The 27,458-nt window shown below is 41.8% G+C and overlaps 5 protein-coding genes across 6 annotated transcripts; 1 reads left to right on the top strand and 4 right to left on the bottom strand.

Moving 5' to 3' along the window:
- Window positions 1–283: 283 nt before the first annotated feature.
- LOC116394679 (uncharacterized) lies at window positions 284–3,272 on the bottom strand. Its single transcript, XM_031867945.1, has 3 exons — window positions 3,160–3,272; window positions 3,024–3,082; window positions 284–2,951 (listed from the first exon to the last, which is right to left on the bottom strand). Exons 1-3 carry the CDS (start codon window positions 3,174–3,176, stop codon window positions 1,240–1,242), a joined length of 1,788 nt encoding a protein of 595 aa, XP_031723805.1. The 5' UTR covers window positions 3,177–3,272; the 3' UTR covers window positions 284–1,239.
- On the top strand, window positions 295–13,546 carry fbxl13 (F-box and leucine-rich repeat protein 13; the record flags this gene model as incomplete). The annotated part of the gene is given in 19 exon segments (XM_031857702.1): window positions 295–413; window positions 4,031–4,070; window positions 4,073–4,187; window positions 4,549–4,658; window positions 4,741–4,839; window positions 5,551–5,646; window positions 5,749–5,884; window positions 9,368–9,420; window positions 9,783–9,883; window positions 10,350–10,479; window positions 10,921–11,019; window positions 11,216–11,336; window positions 11,435–11,597; window positions 11,673–11,792; window positions 11,901–12,024; window positions 12,117–12,197; window positions 12,465–12,599; window positions 12,688–12,851; window positions 12,935–13,546. Coding segments are annotated over 19 exon segments (2,190 nt in total), but the record flags the coding sequence as incomplete, so codon positions are not given.
- Window positions 5,750–10,642, bottom strand: LOC116394688 (leucine-rich repeat-containing protein 17-like). 2 transcript variants are annotated; one of them, XM_031867957.1, is made up of 7 exons: window positions 10,420–10,642; window positions 8,842–9,004; window positions 8,288–8,764; window positions 7,932–8,155; window positions 7,115–7,270; window positions 6,527–6,668; window positions 5,750–6,442 (listed from the first exon to the last, which is right to left on the bottom strand). In XM_031867957.1, exons 2-7 carry the CDS (start codon window positions 8,964–8,966, stop codon window positions 6,163–6,165), a joined length of 1,404 nt encoding a protein of 467 aa, XP_031723817.1. In that variant the 5' UTR covers window positions 8,967–9,004; window positions 10,420–10,642; the 3' UTR covers window positions 5,750–6,162. The 2 variants fall into 2 exon arrangements, with proteins under 2 accessions (XP_031723817.1, XP_031723826.1); XM_031867966.1 differs by having other exon boundaries at window positions 8,842–10,642.
- On the bottom strand, window positions 12,768–17,014 carry fam185a (family with sequence similarity 185 member A). Its single transcript, XM_031867976.1, has 8 exons — window positions 16,477–17,014; window positions 16,240–16,349; window positions 16,065–16,157; window positions 15,766–15,904; window positions 14,945–14,986; window positions 14,759–14,854; window positions 14,533–14,667; window positions 12,768–14,399 (listed from the first exon to the last, which is right to left on the bottom strand). Exons 1-8 carry the CDS (start codon window positions 16,910–16,912, stop codon window positions 14,287–14,289), a joined length of 1,164 nt encoding a protein of 387 aa, XP_031723836.1. The 5' UTR covers window positions 16,913–17,014; the 3' UTR covers window positions 12,768–14,286.
- Window positions 17,015–18,744: 1,730 nt separating this feature from the next.
- LOC116393317 (mucin-5AC-like) lies at window positions 18,745–23,978 on the bottom strand. The gene is made up of 2 exons (XM_031865513.1): window positions 21,040–23,978; window positions 18,745–19,930 (listed from the first exon to the last, which is right to left on the bottom strand). Exons 1-2 carry the CDS (start codon window positions 23,867–23,869, stop codon window positions 19,224–19,226), a joined length of 3,537 nt encoding a protein of 1,178 aa, XP_031721373.1. The 5' UTR covers window positions 23,870–23,978; the 3' UTR covers window positions 18,745–19,223.
- Between the last annotated feature and the right edge of the window lie 3,480 nt (window positions 23,979–27,458).

Genomic DNA, 27,458 nt, shown 5'->3' with positions numbered 1-27,458 from the left:
CCCTTTACGTTCATATTAGCACCAAGTACTCGATATGGATGTACTACAGTACATCCATATACCCTCACCGTTATGTTTATACTTAGAGCGAGACTCCTGGGGATCTTAACCATCAGTATGTCCTCAGTACATAATGACAACATACAGGCTTAGCATTAGTTCATATTTGATGAAGAATAATATACCGTCTAGTGTCAACTTATATATTTTTTAGAGAATGCTTTTTCAGACTTAAATGGGTAGTGGTCAGTACAGGTCATACACATTTTTAAATAATTTAATCTTTTTGTTAAACTTCATTCTTTTTTGAGGCACAAGTTTGTTGCTGATGCAGAACAGCGTCGTGCAACAACCCCTCTGACAGGCAGGACTGTGGACACAGTCTATATGGACCCAGATGACGCCATGGTACAGTATGGTTTAGCTGGTACATACCTTTAAACGTCAGATTGAATCTCAAGATTGTTTTTAATAATAATTGCTGTTCTGTATTCCTCTCTAATGTCCTACTGCCGTTATAGGAACAGTTTAACACGCTCTTGCTTCAGGTAGGCCTACAGTATTGCAGCCAAGATCAACACATGAGGGTTTGAATGATTGATTAAGGATTTTTGAGGGAAAAGGAAGGAAATTACCATTAGACACTGTATGTTCAATCACTATTCAGGTATTTACTTAAGTGTTACCTACAAGCACACACACTGAAGATTTAGCGAAACAAGATTGATTTGTTTTCTTAATCACCTTACATAGTTTTTAGAGTTATCAAATTGGGAAGCATGAGTCAATAGATTTTTACTGCTCAGATATTGGCACACTTGTCATTTGTGACTGAAAATAAAGCTAGTCAACCTAAAAACACTGACATAGTTGATCCCATGTGACACAATCAAGACAAGGAGGTCAAAAAGTTACAACAGATGTGTGTAGAAATGCAGAAACTTGATTTTCCTCCAAGTTGACGATGGCAAGAGATCAAAAATAAAAATGAGACTTTAAACTTCAGTTTTCAGTTGTGTGAGCATTAGCATTCACAATGTGAATACTCACCCATATTTATAAAGGACTGACTGTCAGCAATTTTACCTGCATTTGAGAAAATGTAAATGTTTTTATTCTCATTAATCATAAGCACAGTTATATTGACAAATAAAATATCTGAAAGTTTTCCATACCATGTTATATCTCGAAAAGTTTTGATTCACTTTTTAATGTTCAAATCCTTTTCCATTGTGGGATCTAGTGTTCTTGTATACATCCAGCAGATAAAGGTTCATAACTGTTCCTTGTTAGAGATACTTTGCTCCTTACGTAGCCGTTTCTGGATTTCACTCTGTGTGTGTATACAGATTTAGGACTAACACGTACTGTCTTGTCTTGGAGATGGCCACCATGTCTGCTTGAGCCATCAGGAGAGCCGGAAGGTTGCCCAGTAAACCTTGTGAAGAATCCGACTGGCTTCTTTCGATTGAAAGCTACATTCTGAGCATCATGCGGGCTGCTGGTTTGAGGTCCAACAAGAACACTGCTACTCTGTGGTGAAGGGTTATTAGAGCTTGAAGAAACAGAACCAGTAGATACAGGCAGGTGGGCGGTGGGCATGTGGTTTATATCATTTGATTGCCTGCCAACAGTGGGTTGATGGGTCGGAGATGATTTGGCTGGTCTTTGGTTGTGTTCTGGTTGATAATCTGGGATGTAGAGTTGATCTCTTGGTGCATATAAAACGTGACCGGAATTCAAAGATGAGGGCATTGCTGCAGACAGGATATTGGCTGGAGTCACTCTGCTTAGTTCCTGACTTTGGACATCTTTACCAAGTTCTAAACCACCAGATAGTTTTTGATCCCATGTTAAAGAGTCTTTACTGTAAAATGTATATTTTGGTCGATGCTGGATAGTCTTCTTAGAGGTTAGATCCTTTCCTGAATAGTGGCTGAAATCTTGAGATGGGCTGTTTCGAGGGTCGACAGGAGATGCAGTCACATGGCCACTGAAAGACAAATCATCTCCAAAGAATGAACCAGAGGGTATTTGTTTAGGGAACTTGGAGCTTGTTGACTGAACAGCTTTGTTTCTCACATGAGGAGCACTTGTGAAAATAACAGGGTTTTCCCCAGAAATGCCACCACTGTCAAAACCTCCATAATTACGTGAAACATGCTCTGTGGCTGCTAAATTATGGAGTGGATAGAGAGCAGAGCCTCGGCCATCATAAACTCTGGGAGAAATGAGACTTGCAGTGGAGTCCACAGGATCAGGGACAAAGAGGCTTTCACTTGGCTTTTGGTAGTTGGTGCCCTGTTCACCTTGTTCAATTGCTGTATTCATAGCGTCACTCCAGTCTTCATTTCCACTGGCGTCATCATGGGCAGTGCCTTCTTTTGCAGAAGAAGACCTATAGCCAGTGTCATGCTGCCCATTATTATTTACATTTTGGGCATTAGAAGCTATCTCGTTTTCAATAGTTTCCCGTGCAGTTTGAAAATGTCTTCCCACGTCACTTCCTGGGATTAAGAAAGATGTCTTCAGTGATTCTATAAACCGTTTAAAATCTTTGATTGATGAGAAACTGGTGCCCGCCGTATTTTTCCCTTTTGTGTGCGCCTTCACTAAAAGGCCAAAGGGGTGTTGATAACCAAACCCTTCATTGTCTTTTTTCAATACAGGGGGAGAGGAGGGGACAGCATGTTCTGACTCTGGTTTGCTTTTTATCATCTCTTCACTGAGACTAACCAAGCTAGCATCCTTATTGTTTTCATGTTGGACTGGTTCTCTCTGAAAGCTTTGGTGTATCATCGCTTGCATCTCATCCCTTGGACTAACGGAGTCTTGGTTTGGGTTTAAAGATGCTCCAGAATGAAACTGGTTTGATGTTTGTGGACCAAACACTCCTGCGTGGCTACTAAAGTCATCATCATTGAGAGAGTAGCCATGTGCAATATTGTAACCTAACAGGGAATAAACAGGCATTACGTTTATTTCATATGGTTGAACATGGTCAGGAATACAGAAATTCTTACCTTTTTGAGGAGGAAAACAAATACAGCCCCACAATAACAGAGTGCAAAGCCTAGAGACGCTGAAAAACAATAATGTCAGAAAGATAAAAGTAATACAAGCCACATTTATTCAAAAATGCACTTGCATTTTATTTACCCAAGTTGAAGAGCCATGGCAGTGAGTTCATCCACGTGCAACAGCAGCAGACTGTTCAAATTACCAGCCCAGATAACAATCAGTCGTGCTTCGTCCTGTTTTCCCCCTGAAAGTTTGGGAGCACGGAACGATAGGAAAAGTGCAAGGAAGGTCGCTAAAACCTTTTGCAGATTCTGCTTACACTGATTGCAATTAGGTGATTGTAGACAGCTGGTGCTGTGTGAAAATCAACCACATTAGGCAAGCACAGGTGGAGACTTTATTCAAAGGGCTGCATAGTGATGGCTCAAATATCACTAAACGCAATCCAGAAATTCAACCGGATGATATAGCTTTAAAACATCTGTTACCTTTCATCATGTCCTTTTGTGAATCCCCGTGTCTTGAATATACACATTGTATGTAAATTGTACATGATTGATAGGAAGACGATAACATACAACCTTTCACTCAAAAAGTTAAAACTTCTGAAATTAATCCACAAAATATCCATAAAATATTGATAATGCCAAGAGAGAGAACGACTCAGATGTCATTCAGAAATTTGACCCATGTGAATGAAAGTCCTGAATGTTTTCTCTGGATCATTGTTAACAAGTGGCTGAGTTCATGAGGATATTCTATTTCACCTGTCTATTGTCAGCACAGACCTCTACATCACTGACCTTTTGTCCAGTCAGTCACTCTGTCCTGTCTAATTGTCCAAACCAGCTTCAGTTGAGATCATCGTCATAAAAAGAAAAAGAGATACAATGATACAATATTCAGTGTTACTGACTCCTGTCCTGTTGAGTTAATGCAGGTTTCTGGAAGTCTGCCTGTGTACCTTTCCCCTGAATTAATGATGAGCTGTGTTTGCTTTTGGGGACAGGAAGGGGAAGAGGTTCACTGCACAGAGTAAAGGAGAGGTACAATAGAGACGGCTCTGAATATGGACATTGCAAAGAAACATTATGAGAGGAAATGCCAGCGGGTTGCACTCACCAAATGGTCAAACTGTGTAAAATTACACAAGAAGACACAGGCCGGTAGGTGGTTACTAAACTCTGAATGTCTGTCTGTTTGTCTGTTCTTGCAAGCTGTGACTATGTTGTATATTTTACAGCCAGAGAAAACATGCAGCGTGGTTAAGAAATGTGTCCAAACTGAACAATCATTTCTTCCCCACTGCATACACCCACTCTTGTGACTCATTTTGTCCCCTGCTCTTTTTACTTGACTTGGTATTTTCTTAGCTAAATTTTGTCTTGAAATTCAGAACAATCCACCTTCATGAGCATAAAGTCCCACATGTTATCCTCTGTTAAAAAAGATGCAGAAATCTAAATACGTGTGCTGTTCAGAAGTGATGGACATTTGAAAAAATATTTAAATTTCTTTTCAACTTAGCTGCTGTGGAGAAACTTGAGCGAGTTGTAAACGCTGGCCGCCTTCACCGCATAATAGCTGCATGGCGTAATGTTGCAAAGGACTCAAAAAGGGCAAAGGAGTACTTTAAGGTAAACATTTATTTGGAAGTATAGTAAAAATTATGAATTGTACCAATTTTCTATATTTCTTTATTTCGTGTGAATCTTGCAGAGGTTGGAAATGGGGTTTGTAGAAATCGGCAACAAAGTCCACCAGGTTGGGGAAGGATGTGACGGACTCTCCGTGCTCCCTACTAGCCTCTCGATGACGGTAGTTCCTCTACACCACGCAGCATCCGTGTCTCATTCAGCCACACAGAGCTGTGATACCTCTGGATTTAAAGCTGGAGCAGCTTCACCTCTCTGTTTTCTAAGCAGTGATGAGATCAAATCTGTTACATAAGACTTAAAGTGGACTCCACTGTAAACATGCCTCCGGTCTCTCTGAGGCCAGTTGATTAATGTCAGTTGAAGCTCATTATGGTCTCGTATACCTATTACCCATTTCCACAGAGTGGGTTATGTTTGTGGGAAAACTCTCTCATCTATTGCTGTTATGTTGTTTTGCATTATGATAATATTATTTTTGTAGGTATTATATAATTATAAGAGCACGTTCATACTAGCGGGCCCTACAGTTTATAAATACATCAAATAAACATCTTTTTGAGTCTGCTTGCACTTACCCGTCATAGCCCCTGTTTGTTTTGGATTGACATTCGCTGGCAAAGGGATTGCAGTTCTGGCTTTGTTTGCTCTGGTGTTCCTGTCCAAACACTTCTCCTGATAAATACTTAGTGCTTCAGCATGACTATGTTTGGAGTAAGAAAGAGGCTTGTTGTACAATTACATCAAACTGTCCCCTTGACATTGCACAAACATTTCCAAAGTGAAAGCTGGTTACTCGGGTATCGGTGAAATAAAAAGGAATAGGAAATTCATATGTTTCCATAATAATGTCATATGATTGTTTGTTCTTCAGATCTTCCAATATTTAGAGTTGCGAGACTTGCTCAATTGTGCTGAGGTATGTTGCACGTGGAAAGCTATCGTCCAATCGGGCGCACTGTGGAGTCAGGTCTGTACTGGGAGATGGGTTCTTGTATGGGCATTCACAGTGCTGTCTAAAGTTATACTTTAAACAGGAGTATAAATGTTCCCTAATGTGTGTCCCTGTTAGATCAACTTCTCTGTGGAGAAAGACTGGATAACAGACAGCACAATGAAGCAGATTCTGCAGAACTACCGCCCATTTGTCATCCATCTCAATCTGCGAGGCTGCGTGTCTCTAAAATGGCCCAGCTTGAAATGTATAAGTGAGTATTTCATATTCTGTCGCCAGATTGTTTTGTTATTGTTTCATGTGCAGTACCCATGTTTCACTTAGGTGTGCATTGATACAGATTATTGTAATAATTTGTCAAGACAGTCAATAAGTTGTCAACTCTTATATTCTGATTAAAAGGACAACAAATATGAAAACAACACGGAAAAATGTAGTTTCTCCATCTGATACAGACAGTTTTATGACAATGAAAGGAAATGAATGAAGGGAAAACAAAGAGTCAAATTGTAGGACAAAGTTTCACTCGAATCAGGACAGCCTGATTATCTGGTATTTCTGCGGTGCTCTCAAGTGGCTTGGCTCCAGCTCCTCCAGTTCTCCCTGCACTTCCATTGGTGTGTTCCATAGTTCAGGGTCTGTTTGGTCTTGATCCGTTCTGCTGTGCTGCCTGTCCTTTGGACACTCTCTGTTGTAGGAATGCACATACTGCGCTACACTCTCCCCAGTATGTTCAGGAGGAGAACGACACAAGAGGCCAGAGTGTCTCACCCCTGGGTGCAGGCGCAGCCAGTACACCATATAGTGGATGCTGAAAAAAATGCAATCACTTTTTAATAATTATTTGCATTTGTCTAAAGAAAAGTATTGCCGACATCCGAGCCCGAAAACCCACCTATAGTCACACACCCAGGGGTTTCCTCCCAGTTTTAACTGTGACAGGAAGTAAAGGTCTTCAAGAACACCGTACTTGACAAAATGCAGGCTGTTGTTGGACAGGTCCAGCTCATGTAGATGCAGCAGCCCAGACAGGGAAGCTGGAAGAGCGATAAGAAAGAGCACGAGCATAGCATTCATTTACTTCTTGCTTCTCTCAGTTTAGTTATATTAAGAGAGGCCTGTTGCTGTTCATTATTTACCAACAAAAGTAAAAGCCAGTGGTGCAATCAAACTCTGATAGGAATGTGCGAGCTGGCGTTTGTGAATCACTTAAGCAAGAGTGATCACATTATGTTCGTTACCCTCTATACTGTAAATAAAGCCAATACTGTACACATAAAGATGTCTCTAAAAAGGAAATATGGGAAACAGAAGTCAGCAGCAGTTGTGTAACGGGTTCTTAACCTTCGGCCATCCATATGTTTCCTATCAGCCAAAGAAAAACCTTGTTTGTGTAGTTTCTCATGCTAGATATTACCAGAAATATTTAGCACATATTTACTGGTGATGATTAATTGGTATACAGAAATAATAGCACACATACCTGTGTCAATGTGCTCCATGTTGTTATGACTGATGTTAAGGGTTCTGAGGCCCCTTGCTCCGTGGAAATTTCTGGCTTTGAGATGACGGATTGAATTATGGGACAGATCGATATGAACAACATCCTCTGGAATACCTGTAGGCACCTCAGTTAGACCTAAACATAGAGGAGAACGGGTTATTTAAATGGTTCTCAAATACATTTCATTACTTTGCCTAAGCCAAAACATTGCTGTATTGGGTGTTTTTTTCTATTGTTTAGAACTATAGATTTTTCATCTTTACCATCCACATTTGTTAAACCAAAAACTGAGAAAATAAATCATATTGTGTTTCCACTCTTGGTACCGCAAGGGAAAAATTCACACAGAGACAGATTTATGCTCCACCTCTATCCATAATCTGAATTTCCTCCTGCCGGTATGAGGCAGATAGTTGTAACACATTATTTGATTTACAGTATTATTAGGTAAATTTTAAATGCAGGTTTTGCAACAGACTCATTCTGATGTATTAGCCAAACGTTGTTCAGTTCATGCTTTCCAAGTTGTTCACAAGGTGACAAATGACTATAAAGTAGAGTCCGTCACAGTTTAAGAAAGCAAATAGAAAACACCTGCCAAACCAGATGTGTCTCTTTGATAGTTCTTAGGAGTCTGGCCCTGAAAATGTTTTGAGAAATGGAAGTTTAGTCATTCCAGTCATACAACCCTAATATTTAATCATGAACATACGAGCTCTGTGACATGAAGCGTAATTTTTTTCGAGCCCTTGTTGAATAAGAAACACATTTAGGGAAAAGCTGATTGTGAACTTGCCTCGGTTCCTGCAGTCCATCCGTATTTGTGGGAAAAGATAGGTATGGCAAGATGTGGTTGCGTCTGGTTTTGAGCGGAAGGGAATGGGGTCTACATGGTCCACAGGGTCTACGGGATCTGTTTGGTCGCCCTGTTGTTCGCCGGTTAGGTCTGTCTCCTTACAGAGTAGCTTGGGGTCAATCTGCTTCAACTTCATGCTTTTTAGCCTGGTGGGCCCTGCACACCTAGATGAGGAAACGCCGTTCAGTCACGATGAAATCAGACATTTGCAGGCACTTTGTTATTCTGAGCATCAGTTATGGCTTGCGTACCTGTTGAATCACACTATGTCAAACTATTTTTGTGGAATCCCTTACCTGGCATAATTTCCTAGATTACGGTTGCTTGGGACCTGAAGGGTGCGTATGAGACTGTCCATCGGGCAGAGACAATTCCAGGGATTATCATATAGACGTAGGTAGCGAAGGTTTGGCATGGGGATGAGGGCCTCCTCGCTAAGTGTTCCCAGACGGTTGTGCTGCAGCAGCAGGGTTGTAAGGTGTGTCAGGCCCTGGAAGGCCCCTTCCTCCACTAAAAAGATCTGATTCTGCTGCAGGTCCAGACTAGTTAAACTCTCAAATCCAGAGAAGGCATCTTCACGAAGGACTTTGAGCCTATTACGGGCCAGAAGGAGGTGCTTTGGTTGTGCGGACCAGGTCTGCGAGGTGGGAATGGAGGTGAGGCGCCGGTCCTGACAGTCTACGAAGACATCTCTAGATTCTGTCAACTCTGAGCAGTCAGGTGCCACAAGCCTGGAGGGGCCCGATCTGCTGTGACGCCCAACACCTCTCATCCTGACAAAATGAATTCATGGCTTGTCACAGTGTACACGTGGTCATTAGAGGAGGTGATAAAAAGAGTAAATTCATACCTGTCCCGTGTGAGTTTATGTCTGGCTCCTCTGAGACCTCTGCTCTTCCCTGGTCTTTTCATCTCGATGGACGGGAGCAGGAGGAGGAGCAGGGAGGCTAAGAGGAGAGAGGAGGTCACTTGCATCCTGTGCCCTGCAGGGATTGTCTTTTCAGTAAGAAGAGCTGGAGAGAAGTAGGATTTTGGGATACAAATCTTGAGAAAACAGGCTTGGACACAGAAGCAATGGGTCAAAGGTGAGCAGTGTTACTATTGATGGAACACAGCTGCTGCTTAGCCTGAGGAAGAAGAGAGAGGCAGCACATTATGTAAGAGATGGGAGCTGTCCAGGAATGTGTATACGGCTTTGAAAGAAGGCAGAATACTATGACAGAAGTTGTTCCTTACATACTGTCGTATATTACTTTACTATATCACAATTTGCCTATAATATTTATAGCAAAGTATTTCCACTAAAGGTGGACATCATAGTAGTTGGACCAGTTGTTTCTTCTGCTCTTTACTTGCCGTACATTATGTTTTCTTAGGTGAATGCAGAAATCTTCAGGACCTCAATTTGTCAGAGTGTTTTAATGTTACCGTAAGTAAAACATTGTTGAGAATATGATGATACTGTATAGATGAAAAAATCTAAATCTACAAAAATGCATCATCTTCATATCACATGTACCACGTTACTGTTACAATAATGTCTGTAGTCTTGTAGAATGACAACTAGATTGTTGAAATTGATAAATATTGGTCCATTAATAAATCAGTGAAAATGTCCTTTGAAGTTTTACCTGTTTTAGTCATTGTCATTTTTACATAAAACTGTCAAGTCGTTTAAATGTTTGTTAATGCATGTGCATGAGTGTGGTATTCGACTGTGCCATGTACTCTAAGAACAGGGGTCTTGCTGAGAGAACTTAAAGTAACATTTAAATCTCCGCTCTTTAACAGGATACGATGGTTCAGAGAATTGTCGAGGGCTGTCCATGTTTGCTCTACTTGAACCTTTCTTGCACACTTATAACAAACAAAACTCTAAGAGAACTGTCCAGGTAAACCTCCAGTTATGATAAACTGCCATGTCACGAACATTTGTGCTTTAAACTGTGGTCCAGCTCACTCATATCTCCAAATTGAACAAACAAATCCCGCTATGATACTCCTTTCTGGCCCCCTGCCCCTTGGTTCCCAGAAATATCTTTATTTCTGTTTGTAAAGATGTGCTGCTGGCTTGTGAGCAGCTTGGCTGGTGCCAGTTTAATGATAGAGGAACAGATGTGGCACTCATAACATAACGTCTGGACTGTTTGATTACATTGATGATAGATTTGCAGGTTAAACAGATTTCAGTCATTAGCACTCTCCCTCATGGGTACTATGCAAAATACCATGCATGTATTCAAATTTAGACTTTTGTTAAAAAACAACAATAAAACAACCAACTATACAAAAGATTAAACACAAATAAGTTTCCCTCCATTTTGCATATAAACTAATCGAACTATTGCTTTTGAACAGGAATTGTCTCAACCTTCAATACCTGAGTCTGGCGTACTGTAACAGATTCACAGATGAAGGGTTTATGTACCTGACCACTGGGAATGGCTGCCGCAATCTCGTCCACCTCAACTTGTCCGGGTGCACTCAGGTCAGTTGGTATGTTCCCCTCAGTTTGGTATATAGTCAGTCCACTCAGCTGCAACTGTAGAAAGGACACCGTTTTTGCCTTTTGAAAGTTGAGCGTTCAGTCCACCTCAGATAAATCCAGTCGCTCCTCTCTGTTTCCACGTGTTGGAGTTTCTAGCTGTATTCTCGTGACTGTTTGCACTCAGAAGAAAGATCTGAAGGGGAGGGAGAGTAGAAGGCAGCCGTGGCCAAAAGGAGGGCTGGGTTTATCCAATCAGCCCTGGCCCACCCATTCACCATGTGCATGCGACAAAAAACATACTTTTCCTATGGGAATGTGGATTAGTTTGGTTCCAGATGTTTCACTTTATGGGGCCCTGGCAATGTGAGCAGCAAGGAAAATGGCTTCCATGAGAATGATTCAGATTCCAACTCACACATATTTTCCTCTCTCTCCTCCCAGATGACTGTAAATGGGTTCAGATACATTTCTGCCGGATGCCCTTCACTCAGGGAGATTGTGATCAATGACATGCCCACGCTTTCAGATAGCTGTGTCTTGGTACGTTTTTTCCATTTCTAACACATCACTGGTTTCATACAGGGTAAACATCCTAGCCCTGGAATGTCGAACAAAGACACGGACACGGAATAAATTAGGAAAGAATTTTTCGTCAACTCATGCATATTTATTTTGTCAGCACATCCTTTACCCCTGGCAACAGAAAGAGGTGTTGAGTCTTACTCTTTTCTAACAGGCGCTAATTGCCAGATGTCACTGTCTGTCTGCCATTTCTCTGCTGGATGCTCCTCATCTTTCCGACGTTACCTTAAAAGCCATCGCTGAAGTCGCTAAACTGAAGACTTTTAGGACAGAGGGTGAGATCTATTATTATATTATTTCCACATCCACAGAAAAGATAGACATAATTCTGTTCCAGTTCTTCTGTCTGTTCTACACCCCATGTGCACTTTAGGTAACAACCAACTAACAGACGCAGGCTGGAAGGCCCTGTGCAGCAGCTCACACGGCCTCCGCAGACTCCACGCTGCAGAATGCTGCAGAATGACTGATGCCAGCCTCAAATCTGTGGCCAACCTCAAGAACCTGCACAACCTGGACATCTCACTTTGTAACAAGTGTGTTGCTGCTGTAGTTTTATATTCTATGCGTTCTTATGATATTGCGTAATGGGTAGACTGTGTGTATTTCAGGGTGGGTGATACTGGGATCCGGTATCTGACAGAAGGTTCCTCATCCACCAAACTGAGAGAGCTGAATGTCAGTTACTGCAGTCTCATCACAGACACATCTGTAATGAGGATTTCACAAAGGTATATAGTATGACCTCACACACAACACAGACATATCTCATTTGTGGTTTGATAAATAGTCTCTCTCAACAGCTTTTTGTGTTTGTGTGTGTGTGCACAATTAATCAGGTTGTGTAAACTGTACCATCTCGACTTGAGTTATTGTGAGAGACTGACTGATATGAGTCTGGAGTGGGTGAGTGGCAGCTCTATCTGCTCTCTTGACATGAGCGGTTGCAAAATCCAGGATCAGGTATCGTTTCTTACTCTCACAATTTCCTCAATAAAAGAAATACAACTGGCCCTAGTGGAGAATAGTCTGTAACTTTGTATTGGTATTTATAGGGCCTGGCGTCTCTTGAGGGAATTCGCTTGAAGAAGTTAGTTCTTGCCGAATGTGTCTCCGTCACAGATGTTGGCATGGAGGTACAAATCTAGCTAGAATTTCAACACATGGCCAGATGTGGAATTGTTATAAAACAGTTTACAAGTTTACTTCCTTTTATTCTTAGAAAGGAAATTCTTCGAAAAGAAATTCCAAAAAAAAGTCAATCATGTTCACAGTTGTTTCATTTACAGACTGCTAAAAGACGTGAACAGAGGAAGGTGTGTCTTCTTGAAGACATGGTTCGTCTCCGCATTCACTTTCACCCAACACCTCTCTCTTGTCTCTTTTGTTCTTCACGAGGGCAGAAGCTGTGTAAGACTGTGAGAGATCTGGAGTATGTTGATGTGTCTCACTGTGTAGCTCTGTCAGACTCAGCCATCAGAGCGGTTTCATTTTACTGCAGAGGTCTAGTCACGCTGCGGATGTCGGGGTGTCCCAAGGTATCCACACATGGTTACACGCACACTTCTTTGCCTTTAAATGCTCATTTCATGCCAAACGTTTTTTCCCCTCTCTGTCTTGCTTCAGATGACAGATATGGCAGTGCATTATCTGACAAGTGGATCTCAGTACCTGCGAGAACTTGATGTGAGTGGCTGTGTTCTCCTCACAGATCGCAGTCCCCGACACATAAGGAGGGTCTGTCCTCCACTCTGCTCCATCGCGATGGTCTGCTGCAGCAGCATCTCCAGGTAAGACAAAGTTCAGAAGAGCCCTGCAAAGTTAGAATCCTGCACGGCAGCTTTTAATGACCAGAGAGCATTTCTTCCTGTAGGGTGGCCGCTTTAAAGCTTCAGCCACATGTGAAGCACTGGGAGCACAGCAACGACAACCCTCCATACTGGCTTGGATACAACACGGGCCCAATAGTGTCTGCAGTCAGAAGACCCATCAAGACCGAGGAAGTGGCGGAACAGCAGTCAGTGAAGACAAGAGCAGCAAGTACAAAGAGGACATAAAACAGATCTCAATAAGTAATAATATTGTAAAAATACAGCCCATCTTATCACAGTGACCATCATTTTTGGGAGATTATTTCAAAATAATCAAAGAGCCTTTTCAACAAACCATTTTGCATGATACCCACAGAGATGAATGGTTAAAAAAAATCCCAAATCACTGGTTAGTAATCAGATCAAGTCTCACCTGTGTGGATAGCACCGTCAACCCCTTTAAGGACACATTGTATTGTATCAGCTCCTAACAATGCAATGTCCCGTGCTCTTCTGTTTTGAGTTTGATGCAGTATAGATCACTTTATGCTTCTACATAAATTGGTACACATTGTCTTTGACCCTGCTAGGCTCCAGTGGTTTAATAACTCCATGTTAGATAACCGGTGCATAAACATTTGTGATTATTGAATTATATACATACATTAAGGTAGAAAATAAATAAATCAGGGTTTTTGGCCTAGATTATTTCTGACACTGGCTGAGCTGTTTCCACAACTCACTCAGATCACTCTGTGGATGGAAAGTTGGCATCTTTAGCACTGTGACATGACCAACATTGATTTCTATTTATTTAAGAAATGTTACGTTATATATATATATATATATATACATACATACATACATACTGTATATATATAGAGAAGTACAAAGCACTTTAAATTCCAAACTGGTTCAAATTGACTGTATGTATTTGTTTATAAGTCTATGCAGTGTCTGTGCACTGTTGTGTTTTTTCCCCTCTAGAAATATCTTTGTTCATTTATGCTCTTTAAATTAAAAGGCTGTATTATTTTATACTACAATCTTGGTTTATCCTTTGTTTATGTAACACTTTGTAGTTGCATTTCACTTGATTTTATTTTTTTCTGACGTTTGGGACTTACAATTGTTTTTGTATTTACATACCATACAGAGGACATTTAATCGCCGGCGATATTTCTCATTCAAACCATTGACAGTTCATCACAAACCAACACTGGTGTGCAGTCAAATATTATGCTTCCAAAACGCATTGTATGAACAGAATATCTGTTAAATACTATAGATGATACATAAAGTCTTTATTTAAAGTACAGTATATCCTGAGCACAGAGTTGTATATACTGAGGTAAAGTTACATCCAGTCTTGAGCAGCGACAGCATCTGGCTCTGCGAGTGTAAACCTCATATCTCAGCTCCCCAGCTTCAGGGATTCAAACCAGCTTTGTGTTTTCAGTCTGACGGAGTTTCTGTCTGCCTGAGCTTTAACCCACTGGTCAACGGGGGCCTTTCCATTTATATAACCTGAGAGAGAAACAGATCAGGGGGAACGAGAGAAATACAGAAAACTGAACATTCTGTGTTGATTTACTTGTAGGCGTGTTTAGTTAAATTAACTGTGCCATGGAGTGGGATGTAATGAAAAACAACGGCTCACCGGTAACTGTGGTTTGGCCTTCAGCTGTGTTGTTTACTACTCCATGCAGAACAACCTCTGGGCTGATATCCACCGACGTTCCACAGAGCTCCATCGCAGCTTTCAAAGAGGAGGGGACACGCACACACACCGCCCCTACGTACAACAGAAGAACGAGGGATAAACAAAGAAAAACACTCAACAGGAAAGAAAACTGGTGAATATTCTTCTCGTGCTGCACGTTTACCTTCCTGACTGTGGAGTTCAGCACTGCCGCCGTCTCCCACGTACACATCAATGCCTCCGCTGTGAGAGGAAACCTTCAGGAAACTATTCGAACCATCTGCAGAAGTAGAAAAGTGTTTTGGTTTTAACAGCCACTGATAGATGCCATACGTAGTGGATTGCGCAATCACTGGGTCGGCTTGCTCACCAATAACTGTATCTCCAGACACGTTCTTCACAGTGGCGGCACCTTTTTAATAGATTAAAGCACAAGGTCAGTTTTAATTGACATAACTAGCTGTCAGATTATTTACAGTCACTAGTGGGTAAACTACAACATTAATAACTGTTCAAGACTGGAAAATTTAGCAAATAAAAGCCTCGGTCACAGACTGAATCCATCATAAACCTGCATCACTGAAGTTAACAAGATAATTGATTCCATGTATGACGAGAGGCTCGACTGTATCAGGAAGAAATTACAATTTCATGTGGATGATGCATTTTCTTCACTTCACATCAAAGAACTGTTTTGTCTTTGTGATATAATCTCTACCTCCAAGTCTTTATACAAATAACCTGATTCATAGCTACTTCAAAACAAACAAGTACAGAATTTGTGATGAATTCCAACCACATTCCATTCAAAATAGAGTCTGTTTGGATTAGAGCCCAGGATTCCTGACATACCAAAGCCCTGCTTTACAAACCAAGTTAACGTAGTGCAGCTGTGTGTCGCAACGGCTTATGGGCAGTGGAGGTTCTTTTAAAATACGGACCAACTGACAGAGTGAACTACTAGATACAGGTAGCAGATTAATTACAAATAATAGTTTCAATTAGTTTTAAGTGCCGCAGTAGCTCAGATGGTAGAGTGGATCGCCTATTAATTGTTTTGGACAAAAGTGTAATGAATTGAATGCAACATTTTACTTTTGTTTTTTTCCTTCAATACATTTGAGTTTGTCTGCAGCCATCATAAGTACATAAAACAACATAGATGAGGAATAGATGCTGCTGTTTGCTCACCGTGCACATTCCCCAGTTCTACTCTCCCAGAGCAGGAGGAGACGCAGCTGGATTCAGCATATACGGCTTTGACCCTCAGAGGGCCACGTTCTGTTGAAATATTCATTTTGGTACCCTGCAGCTTTTTGACATCAACTCCCTGCAAACAAACAACTAATCACTGCACAGGACTGTAGCCAAGTGATGTATGATGCAACTTATTTTAGTCTCCAAATCAGAGGTGTACCGTAAGCATTCAGATAAAGCCTCTATGCGGCCTGCTGCTGCCCTCTAATGACTGCTGAGTGTACTGTTCTTACACTGTCTCCACATGTGCTGATGGCCACATTGCCGTGGATAGTGCCCACACCTGTAACATGTCCTCCGCGGGACTGGACCTCAACCTGATGAGCCTGAAGAAAATATCACACAATTCTAGTGACACAATCAGTCAAATATCTACAATAACAACATGAATGAATCAAAACCACATACCTTGACAGAGTGCAGCAAACAGTTGCCCTTCTCTGTCTGCACCTTGCAGATATCACACTCCATGTTCTTCACTTGCACGTGTCCTTCTCCTTGAGTAGTAATGAAGAGATCTGATAAAAGAAGAGGACGAAAGACATCAGTAGCAGGAAAACTGCTTAACGCGTGAAATCATGACAATTAATGATCGGCCCTAATGTCGACATCATTGTACTTGTGTCAACAACAGGAGACACTCACTGCTTTTGATAGGTGCAGTCAGATCAATCGACACGCTGCTCTTAACCTTCTCGGCTGAGATGAGCAACTCTTTGCTCTGGTGGTCATAGTGGACGTGGAAGTGATCCAGGCCGACCTCCTGCTCGGTGTCCGTTCCGTGAACTGTGATGAAGGCTCGGTCAGCCTCGGGGTAGGTGTGCAGGTCCAGCGGACGGACGGAGATGCTGCAGCCCAGCTGTGCCCGCACCGTGCTGAAGGGGCTCACCGCCAGAGCCCACTGCTTCAGAGGCGGGTTTACCTCCTCGTGCGTTGGGGACTTCGTGGGGGCAGAGATGGAGAAGGACCGTGAGGTATCCAGAGGGCATCGAGGGGTCGTGGGTGTCCTGGGACCGACTGTGAGGGACCAGCAGCGTAGAAGTCCGACACATCTCGGCCGACCTGCTGAGCTCCAAAACATCTCGATCACCTTCCGGGAAACCAGCTCATCTACACCGCCTGTTTTCAGCTAATAAACAACAACACACTGGCTTACAAACTGCCATTCAGTCAGCATGGACTGTCAGTCTGGTTGTACTGATAGCACAACACTAGCACTTCCGGTACGAGTTTTCAGCGTAAAAGCGTCTGCTACAACTTAGAAAACGTTACTAATAATAAAAAAAAACTAATAAGGTTTAAATATAAAACTAATAAAAAAAATCGATTACTTGGTATTAGTAATTGCTCTTAGATAAAAAGCAATACATTTGAATCTGTAACTATAGTAAAATTACACTACAATATTACAATATTACCAGATAAAAGAAAACAATGAGCAACACGCAATCAAAGTGAAACAGACAGCAATACAAATGTGAATTGTAGTAAAAAAGTTGAGATTTTGGTAAATTTCTGTGTTGAAGCTTAAGTATATATCTAAGCAGGATTTGTTGTAAAGTGTACTTTTTACACTATACTCATATAGTCCTGTTATTGTATAAATTATATAGGTTTAAAAATATTTGTTTCCATCGCCATGAACAGATTCACCTGCTAGAGGGCCCTGAAGTGGCAAAAAACTGTGTTAAAATACTACCTGGTCCCTGGTTTGCTGTGTGATAATTTCAACATAAATGAATAATTTAGAATCTTGCAACATGTAAACACCGCACGGAAATATGAGACTCAAATCTAGACTTGTTTGACACAGTGATCTTCTTTTCGACAGAATCAGAGAATCAGAAACCGTTTATTGCCAATGAATGTTGCACATACAAGGAATCTGTCATGGCGGGTGGTGCATAACATTAACATTAAACAATCAACAACAATCAACACAGTGCGAGAAATAAAAACATATTACAATTTACACTAGAATATAAAAGAATATAAAATAAAGTGCACAACAAACAGATATCAGTACTATAAACAGGTATGATGAAGTGTAATGTTAAAAGGGTCAAGTGTGTTTCAATGAAGAAACAGAGAGGGGATGTGCAGGGGAGTGACCGGTAACAAATTGTACTGGGGATGACAGACTCAGTAGGGGTCCCGGGCTTTGTTGATGAGCCCGACTGCCGCTGGGGAAAAAAAAAAAAAGGGTCATCAAGGTCAACGGGACACCAAGATTAGAAATCATAGCAGAGCTCACTTCATGTCATCGGATCTTGTGCTTTGTAGTGCATTCCCCCGAATAAATAAATACATCTAAGTTGAATTTGCACAAATAATTTGGCAACATTTTGCACACATTAAGCCTGGACCTTTATGGGGCCGTTTTCTGGGGCCGCAGAGCAGTTGCCCGCTTCATCCAGTTGGCATTGCAGTCTTTTACTGACACTACTCATGGCAAGTACTGAGAGCTCTCATTTGCATCCCTTTAGATGGAATAATTGGCCAAAATACCAACAGCCTCTCCCTCAGATTTTTGTGTTATTTTATGTTGACGACAAAATATTTTACTTCCGGTTTTAGTCCGAGACAATTTAATTATCTTGACAAGCCGGATGTACAATCTTGTATAAATTCAGCACCGCCCCTCTTTAAGTCTTGTCCAATCAGTGGGCCTATGTGAGTACCGTCGCAGGTGACGTCGTTGTCTCCGCAAAGGCTGTAGGGAACTTGAGTCTTGAAATATTTCATTCCTCGCGTCCAAAGTTGTAGACCTACTGCATGGGTCAGATTTAAACCTTGATGCTTCAAAATGTGGACTTAACTCTACTTGTTATTGAATTTATTAGTTATTTCGTGGCTCACTTTAGTTTGAAGATAATTTCCACAGAAAGAAGGAGAAAAAAAGGCAAAACTATATTCATATTTTCATCAATTTTATTCATTTTAACAAAACAATCTTAATTACAAAACATCCCACACAGCTTCAATCAACCATCAACTGGCTTTCCAGTACTTCAATAATAATAAAAATATAATTTTCCGTTGCTACGAACCGTCAGATGCACTGAAAAAAACACAAATATATTAATATTAAAATGTTATAAAAAAGTTACAATGCAATTAGGATTATTACCTTTGTAACTGTGTACATCCTCAGTTATTGTCATATTATCCTGTAAACAAATCATTATTGCAGAATCAAACACCACAAGGTGGCAGCATTGTGTTAGTAGTGAACAATAACCATGTGGAAGGTTTACTCAATTGGTTTACTCAAAGGTTTACTCAATTGTAAAGGGCATCTTAGGAATTAATGGTTGAAGTTAGAAGTTAAAACCTCAATGTTTTTTTTTAGTTTTTTCGTTTTTTAACATGCCCTGGTAGAAAGTCAAGGTTCATGGTGCAAAGCTCTTTGGTCGGATCATCATCCTGACAGTTTTAAAAGACTGTCTCTCATTGGTGGGGTAATACCCTGTAGATATGTCATGCCAAGTCCCCCAGAAAATCCCATCCCGGACTCCCTTGTAGCTCCCGACATAGTATCTCCCGTTGAGATTTGCAGCCATGCAGGAATCAAACCACCAGCCGGAGCTGTAGTAGGCCCCACAGTTTCCGGATGGATAGCGGTCGTGGTCTCTGTCCGGTGTGGTGAATGCCCTGTTGTTGTGATCATAACTTTTGCTGAAGCGGAGAGAATCACCTGCAGTACCCGAGTAAGCGCCTACCGTCAGTCTGTAGCGCATCCTTTCACTTGCGACCATGAACTGCTGGTACTCTGCGTACTCCATCACACCGCCAAAGTCCTCCAGCTCCACCCGCAGCACGATATCCCTGTCCCGGGTCAGCAGGTGGATCATGTTGTTGCCCAGCCAAAACTCCCCTCCATCCAGCTCCCCGAAGCCTGATCGGTACTCGGCCCAGGTCCGGTTAAAACTCACGCTGCCGTCCTGTCTGCGTTGCAGGAGCGTCCACCCTCCTGCATCCAGCTCCATGTCACACAGGACCGAAAAGCTTCTACTGCGGAGGTCAGGGGTCACCAGGTACACTCCGCTTTTTGTGCCCCCTCTGAGCAGGTGGTCGGAGCAGTCTCTTGGCATGGTAACTGCAGATAAGGAAAATAGAAAGAAATTACAAAAGATTATGAACAGTCTTTTCTCAAATCTTCCTAAATACATCTTGCCGTTCCTCGTTTAGAAAGTGATCTAACAAATGTCCTGCTTTCACTCATTTCTTTCAGGTGAAAATATCTTGCTGCTTTGATCTATCCTGAAATGTATTGAGTGAGGTCACAGGGCAACAGGTCAGGGCAAGCTACTTTTCCACCATAAAAAGATTGAATGTTTTCAAAGAATTTCAAGGTGGACCTCCAAAGTATATAAACAGACATGATCTAAACCCATGTTTTTTTTTTTAGAGATAAAAGTAAAATGCATAAAAATAACGCCAGTATTTTCAAAGTGATTGTTCGATAAATTAAACACAAATATAACACAACTTTACAGTATGTTTACTGAGACAAGCAACTAATTGAATTGTAGTGTTCATATGCAGCGTAAGAATTCAAGTGTTAAACTGAAGTATCATTAGATTGATTTCATGCCAAATGACTCACTTGCTCTAAGCCATGCTTCACTGAAGGCTGTTTTAAAGCTGTAGGTCTACACACAGTTGTGGTTTTATTCCTAATCACGACACCCACGCAGTCATACATATTTTGCACACATATGTAAAATCCTCCTTGGGCCATGATGTGTGGTACAAAATTGATCTCAGGCATTTATTTATATGTGGTTCTTTAGTGCTTACTGTGTGGTCCTCTTTCTTAAGATCCTTTTAGCTCATGGCATACCAATCTGCTGAGTGAGTAATACAATCATAAGCTGCTAAATACTATTCAAACTGCAGTATACTCTCAGCTAAATTTTTGTAATACAATGTCAACAAAACTCAATCAATTTTTTTTGGTTGTAAATTTCAGAGACTTTAATTGCCTGCCTCCTCTCCTCTCTCTTTGTTAATACATTCCGTGACTGAAAAAGTAACCGTTACAGTATTGGTGCTGCTATAAATGCTAATTATATGCAAGCTTTGTCAATAACAACCACAATCCCTACATAAAGTTGCCTACGTTATGTGGAAATTCAGAGTAGAGCATGCATACAAAAACAAAACTTGATGAAACGTTTCAATAGCGTTAATAATATATCTTGCCTTTAGATGGTTTAAGTGTTGATTGTTTGCTGTCAGGCCTGCTGCCTCCTTGGTTGTCCTCTGGGTGGTCTTTTGGAAGCCTGTCCGGTGGTCTTCCATTTGGACTGTTATTGAAGAAAGCATCCACCTGGTTGATTTTAACACGCAGCTCGCGTGCACTGGGAGTGGAAGACTCAGCAGCTGGGGTCTCGGGGCCAGAGGTGGCAGGGGTTGTTGACCTGAGGTTAGGGCTGATTGTGGAGGTAGTTTGGGCACTGGGGGTAGGGACTGGAATCATCATTTTGTCTGGGTCTTGAAATTTACTAGGTGCTATTTCCTCCACATTGTGAAGTATCATAGCTTGTAAGATGGAGTCAGTATTGGAAGCTTGACTCGGCTTTGTGGATCCTGGACTGGTGCTAGGGATACTCCCACGGATGATTTTGTTTGGTCTTGTTGTCATTGGGATCGATGGTGGTCGACCGGCTGTTTGTGGCCTCAGATCAGACGTAGTCCTGCTGTTTGAGGTCTTTGGACCCAGAGTGGTAGTTTTCATCATGCTGGGACTCAACTCTGCATCGCCTGGGGAACGACTGACTTCAGCAGTCCTTGTTACAGAGCCAGGTGCAGGTGGCACGTCAGTTTGAGAGCTTTGGATGTCATCTGAAGTTGTCCCGCTGATTTGAGGAGGACCTAAATCTGTTTTGGTCTTTAGACTTGGCTTTAGTTGCACTGCTGTTTTTGGCCTTTGGACAGGTGTTGCTCCTGGCCTGACTGTAGCCCTGGTTGATGGCCTGCGCCTGGGTGGAGGCCTCGGTTTGGATGTTTTGTTGGATTCTGCTTCAGGAATTTCGTCAGGCACATATTTGGGCTTAAGATCACGCATTTGGTCAGGCCGAGGTGATCCAAGCCCTTGATTGGTTTCTGGTGTTTGTTCAGGTTTAAGCTTTGCCTTTGGTTTAGTCTTTTGGTCTGTTAGAAGCTCTGGATGTTTTTGGTTAAGTTTAGGCTTTTGGTTTATTTTAGGTACGTTTTGGCTGGGTTTAGGCTTTTGATCAGGAGGTTTGATTAGGGCATGATCAGGTGTAAGCTTTTGTCCAGGTGTTGAGTCTTTGACAGATTTAGGCTCAGGCAAAGGATTTTCATCAGAATTTTCCATTGATTCTGTTTTAGGCTTTTGGGTAGATTTTGGAGTGGTGATAGTTTTTTCTCTTCTTTCGGGCTTTTGAACAGATGTGAAATATTGGTTTGTTGTTGACCTTTGATCAGGTTGAGTTTTTGCTTCACTTTTCGTTTTTTTGGGAGGTTTTTCTGTTTGGTCACGCTTGTCGGTTTTGAGAGGATGAACTGGCTTTTTCTTAGGTTTTGAGTTTTGATTAATTTCGGAGATTTCAACAACTGGCTGTCGGTCAGTTTGAGGGTCAGAGCCCGTTGGTCTTTGATGAGATGTGGTCCTCTGAACAGAAGACACTATAGGCTTTAGATGAGATTTTGGCTTTTGAATAAGTAACTGGCTTTGATCAGTTGTATGTTCTTGGTCATATTTCGGTGTTTGATTTTTTTTCAGATCTTGATCAGTTGGTAAATGATCAGGTAGAGGTCTTAGTTCAGGTTTTGGAATCTGGACTTGTTTAGGACCTTTGCCAGGTTTCAATTTTTGGTTAGAAGATTTCTGCTTTTGGTCATGTTTAGTTTTTTTGTCAGGCAATGAGGCTCGGTCAGGTTTACGGTGATTCTTAGGATTTTTAAGCTTTTGGTCTGCTTTAGACATAATTACAGGTTTATGCTTGTCACCTTGCTTTGGTCCTTGGCCTGGTAGAAGATTCACGTCCGTCTTAGTGTTTGAGCTGCTGTTCTTTTTAGCTGTCCATCGGCTGTGGACTGCAACTCCTGGAAATGCAGTTGTGTATAAACTCTGTCGAGGAGTCTTGGCGGTGGTTGTTGTTGCCGTAGTTGAGCTAACCCGAACATGGAAGCCCGCCCCAGGTCTTGCACTGGTTGTAGAGTTGAATCTTTTAATGGCACTGGTTATCTGTAGTTTAGGACCACCCAGTGTGTTTATTGTGGCTGTTGTTGTTAGCTTACTTGTGGTCCTAAAGCCTTCCCCTGAAACAAGGCTTGGGTGCTCAGAAATGCCAGCTGCTCCTGGGCCTGTGCTTTGGGTTGGTAGTCTGTCAACAACTTTTGTCATTCCTTGATTGACATCTGTGATCAAATTTGAAGTAGAGCTGGACAAAGGAGGAGGTGGAAAAGATGATGTAAAGGTTATCGCTTCGTTTGAGTCCATGGAGTCAGGCCTCGGAGCTAAACTAATAATAGAGTGAAGAGTCGGGCTGATTGAAACAAAGCCTGTCCTCTCAGTTGCTTTGCTGGATACTAATTCTCCATCACTGTCTCTCTGTACACTCTGGACCCTTTTTTCTCTTTCTGTTTTGATCTCCGTTCCTATCTCCCCGTCCTCCACCTCCCCCACGTTAATAGTCTTTTCTGCACGCCCAATACTTTCAGTCTGCTTTGGTTTCTCATTATTTCGCTCCACTTTTATTTCCATTTCCTTTTTCCTCTCCTCCCCGTCCTGCTCTTTCAGCTTATTTGTATTCTTATCATGGCCCTCAGACATCTTTATTCCATCACTGCCCCTGTCTTCTTCAGTTTGGGTCTTTTTCTCTGTTTCCCTTCTTTCATCTCGCCATATGTGATGGTCACTTTCTTCAGTTTTCTCCTCATTTTTTACATTACTTGTACTTTTCCTCTTTTTTCCATTCTCCACTGTATCATCTGGATCTCCCTTTGAATTCCTTTTTCCATCTTTGTCTTTGTCCGTCTCCCTGTTATTTTTTTCAACAACCATTTTTCTGACAATATCCACTATTCTCTCATTTCCAGCAGAGGTTGGCACCTTTGCCTGCCCCAGTTTGTCTTTTCCTTTTGCACCCTCTGTCTTTGTTTTTGCATCTTTTTCTGACACTTCTCTTAGGGGGTTTTCTCTCTCAGTTTCTTTTACGACCTCTTTATCGCTCTCTTTCTCTGCTTCCCATATCTTTCTCTCTCTCTCTTCCAATATTGTTCTTTTTTCTGAATCAGTGTCACTATTTCCTGCCATAGTCTTTTCCACTTTAACACCGTCTGTCCCACACTCCTGGCTGAAATCTTTTGGCCTGTCAGATTTTCTCTCATTCGGCCAGTTCATGTCATCCTTTTGTCTATCTGTTCCCTCATTCAGCTTTACATGCTCTCCTTCTCTTTGCCCTCCACACTCTCTCACAGTTTGGCTTACTGTACAATCTGCACACATCTTCCTCAGTTGGTCCACATTGTCCTTCAGCTTCTGCAAATCCTTCACAATCTTCTCCAGCTCTCTGAGCTGCTTTGGCAAATGGAGAGTCAGTGGCGGCAGACTGAATTGGTATGGGCACATGCTCTCATCCTTCCCCTGTCTGCACGGCCCCTCGGGTCTCAGAGTTGCAGCACAAGGTCCAAATCCATGATCCCCCAGGAGTTCTCCTTCATCAGAGTCTGCTGTGGTCGCAGACAGGCTCGAGAGGGCCAGCAGGGTCCCGCATATGCACAGTGCTGGTAACCTCATCGTGTCTTGAGAGTAAAGAGTGAAAGGATAAGAGGGAAAGAGTGTAAAAAAGACCCGCCTCAGTTTGAGACAGTGACAGTGAGAGGAGTAGGTAAGGTGGGAGGGAGAAGAGGAGGGAGGGGGAACTGATTGAGCTGTTCAGTGGAAAGTGAGTCTGAGAGAGAAACGAGGAGGGAGAAGCTTTGAGAGGGAAACAGCTGAAAAAAAGCAATAGTGAGAGGAGGATTGTGTGGATGTACTCCTCAGTAGACGGTCTCAGTGAGACAGTGGACGGTAAGTATGAAGCATGAGGAAGTGGTATATTAATTCTTCTTTATGATATAAGCAGAATTAGCCTTTAACAGTCACAATATAGATTCAACTATGAAAGCTATAAACATGTCTTATTGTAATCCTATTATTACATTCCATTGTATCTTCACTGTAATCACATCACTTAATGAAGGCCATTTGTAATGCATTCTCACGCCATGATGCACTGATATTGTAAGTGCATCATGGCCATGACTATGCACAGTTGCTGTGGCAGGCACTTCCCAAACTTCCTGTCGGCTCCACAAACATGTGAGGGACAGATGCCACAGGTCAAAACATGCATCTGAAGCAAAATATTAGCTGCCAGGTCAGAGCCAAGAGTTTGTTACTCAGATTTGTAGAGACATATTTCATTTTACTGTAAGCTGCATGGTTTAGTTGAGCTTCTGAATAATGAAAGTCAGGAATGTCAGATTTATCCAAGAAGGTCGTTTGATTCAAATTTCATGCCAGGGGAGAGAAATATCTCATGTGCTATTGACTTTATTCTGACAGTACTAATCCGCAACAAGTGTTGAGAATTGGTGAGGCAATCTCTGAATCTCTGGTTGGGGAGACTAAGCTCGCTGTGTGCAGACTGTCCGTTCATCCCAAGATTTTGATTCTTTGCTAATTCATTGTCTCTACATCAGAAAAAAAGAAAGAGAGAAACCACAGTCACATGAACTAAATGAGGCATCTGCTTGGCAGGGAGTTTAGATAATGAGGCTTTAGTTTCTCAGACTCAGGGTGTAAATGTCAGTCCTACCACAGGATAGGAGATATGAGTGATTGTATGCAATGCCAGTGTTTGATGTTTCAGAAATGTGTGCATTTTGAATAGTTATTAGTCCACTTAAATTGTCTTATTTTTAGACTGCGATGAAACGTGACCCTTGTACATTCTTGTTCTCCGTCTCTTTCATTGGCCGGTTGCTCTGACTGCACTAAGCTGGAGAGATTTCTCAGCTGTTCTCTGATAATGACAAAGGAAACCATTTGTTTAGCCAGAGGACTGTGGGAAGCATCAGGTTAGAGACGAAAAACGAGTGAAGGTGGAAGAAAACTCAACAAAGAACAGCCATGTCCTGCAAGTTGCGTCTGGAGAAACGGCATAACAACTTAAAATGTAACAGTTTGAGAGTCAAAGAAAAGGATTCAATCATTTCAGTTTTTTAACCTGGAAAAGAGGCTGTATGTTTCAACCAGACAATATAGAGGCCTTGTAATCTGTGCATATAAAGAGGGTAACCAGCTATCAAAGCATACTATATGACTTTACATTGAAAGTCCTTCTGTGCTAATGCACCTATGAGCTCATTTGACATTGAAAATGAATGGCAGGAGAAAAGCCGAGAATGAGTGTCCTTTCACCTTTCACAGTCACTTCAGTTCTTCAACACTTACACTGGGAAATAGTGTGAGAGAAATGTTTACACTCTCGAGAGACTTCTGTCTGAACACTAGGCTGTATTGATTTATTATCATAGAGCCACATCTTTTACAGCACAGCCAAGCATACATCTCAGACAGTCGTTGCTTAGCCACAACAAACTAACAATAATGATTAATGCAGTTGATTGAGGCTAGGAGAGTCAGTTATTTTGATAGTTGCCAATCTAAATTAATCCATTTTGTTCTGCGGAGTACTGCTAGGAACTCTATTATTCCCAATAATACCCTCACTACTGAATTTACCCATTTATGGACAGCTGCTTTTTACTCCTAAGGGTGCCCCCTTGGGATAAAGTGTTTTTGAATTCCCCCAGTGAGCTGGCTTGGCCCACTCTCGTTCCTGGATCGTGTAAACACTGTGGTTTTTTCCATGCAGACTAGAACAAACATCTGACCATCAGTCCTGCTTAGCTGCCTGGGCTTCCTGGCAGACCACTTCATCTCCCTCCACTTTGGGCAGAGGAGCCAGTGTCGTCGGTCATGTCTGTTATGTGCATAAGTGTACCCTTTCCAACTGAACTGGAGTGAACCCAACGACTGTCGTAGTGCAGTGCCAGTCCCTTGTAATACCACAATCTGCCTGCTTGAAGGTACTATAAACCAACCTGGTCAATATTATTCTTCTGACTCCCTGTTTGCATGCCAAGAACAAATAAACATATATTAATTTGGCAAAATAGTTGTCATACAACACCTGCCTTAATCCTGTAGATCAGTGTGTATCAGTTTGAAATTAAACACCTCGACTCTTTGGTACTCCATGTGTCACACACACACACACACACACACACACACACACCAACACATATATTGCCAATATCTTAATTCTTTCAGTAACTGATACATTATTTTGCCATATGTGAGAATATTTTTCATCTGTCAATCGACCAATAGAGATTCTTAAAAATGAAACGACCAAAGTGTCTCTCACATCTGGGCTGGATTTTCTACAGCTAGCCAACACCAGATAACGTCAGGTCAATTTGTCTCTAATCGAAAAGCCTGCACTTCATTTATTCAAAATTTATATTAAAGAATCTTTGTGTAGATGAAGGATATGGAAAGCGTGGTAACGTGGGAATGAGTTATTTGCTGCTGTCATCTT

Source organism: Anarrhichthys ocellatus, unplaced genomic scaffold (assembly GCF_004355925.1).
Source record: "Anarrhichthys ocellatus isolate YVR2014 unplaced genomic scaffold, GSC_Weel_1.0 scaffold2, whole genome shotgun sequence".
Taxonomy (NCBI): domain Eukaryota; kingdom Metazoa; phylum Chordata; class Actinopteri; order Perciformes; family Anarhichadidae; genus Anarrhichthys; species Anarrhichthys ocellatus.
Note: the sequence above shows the minus strand (reverse complement) of the source record. Positions and strands in the feature narration are given on the sequence as shown.

What these genes read in the sequence shown, in the direction of transcription:
- LOC116394679 (XM_031867945.1), bottom strand. An exon ending in TTGTTTTCCTCCTCAAAAAG is followed by an intron (nt 2,952 to 3,023) that starts GTAAGAATTTCT and finishes ATTCCCTGTTAG; the next exon opens with GTTACAATATTGCACATGGC.
- LOC116393317 (XM_031865513.1), bottom strand. Translation starts at nt 23,869, where the DNA reads ATGGTTGTTGAAAAAAATAACAGGGAGACGGACAAAGACAAAGATGGA. An exon ending in AACACTTAAACCATCTAAAG is followed by an intron (nt 19,931 to 21,039) that starts GCAAGATATATT and finishes CCTTATCTGCAG; the next exon opens with TTACCATGCCAAGAGACTGC.
- LOC116394688 (XM_031867966.1), bottom strand. Translation starts at nt 8,966, where the DNA reads ATGCAAGTGACCTCCTCTCTCCTCTTAGCCTCCCTGCTCCTCCTCCTG. An exon ending in GATGGACTGCAGGAACCGAG is followed by an intron (nt 7,271 to 7,931) that starts GCAAGTTCACAA and finishes CTCTATGTTTAG; the next exon opens with GTCTAACTGAGGTGCCTACA. An exon ending in CATGGAGCACATTGACACAG is followed by an intron (nt 6,669 to 7,114) that starts GTATGTGTGCTA and finishes TCGCTCTTCCAG; the next exon opens with CTTCCCTGTCTGGGCTGCTG.
- fam185a (XM_031867976.1), bottom strand. Translation starts at nt 16,912, where the DNA reads ATGTTTTGGAGCTCAGCAGGTCGGCCGAGATGTGTCGGACTTCTACGC. An exon ending in TCAGCACATGTGGAGACAGT is followed by an intron (nt 15,905 to 16,064) that starts GTAAGAACAGTA and finishes GTTTGTTTGCAG; the next exon opens with GGAGTTGATGTCAAAAAGCT. An exon ending in TGAACTCCACAGTCAGGAAG is followed by an intron (nt 14,668 to 14,758) that starts GTAAACGTGCAG and finishes TGTTGTACGTAG; the next exon opens with GGGCGGTGTGTGTGCGTGTC.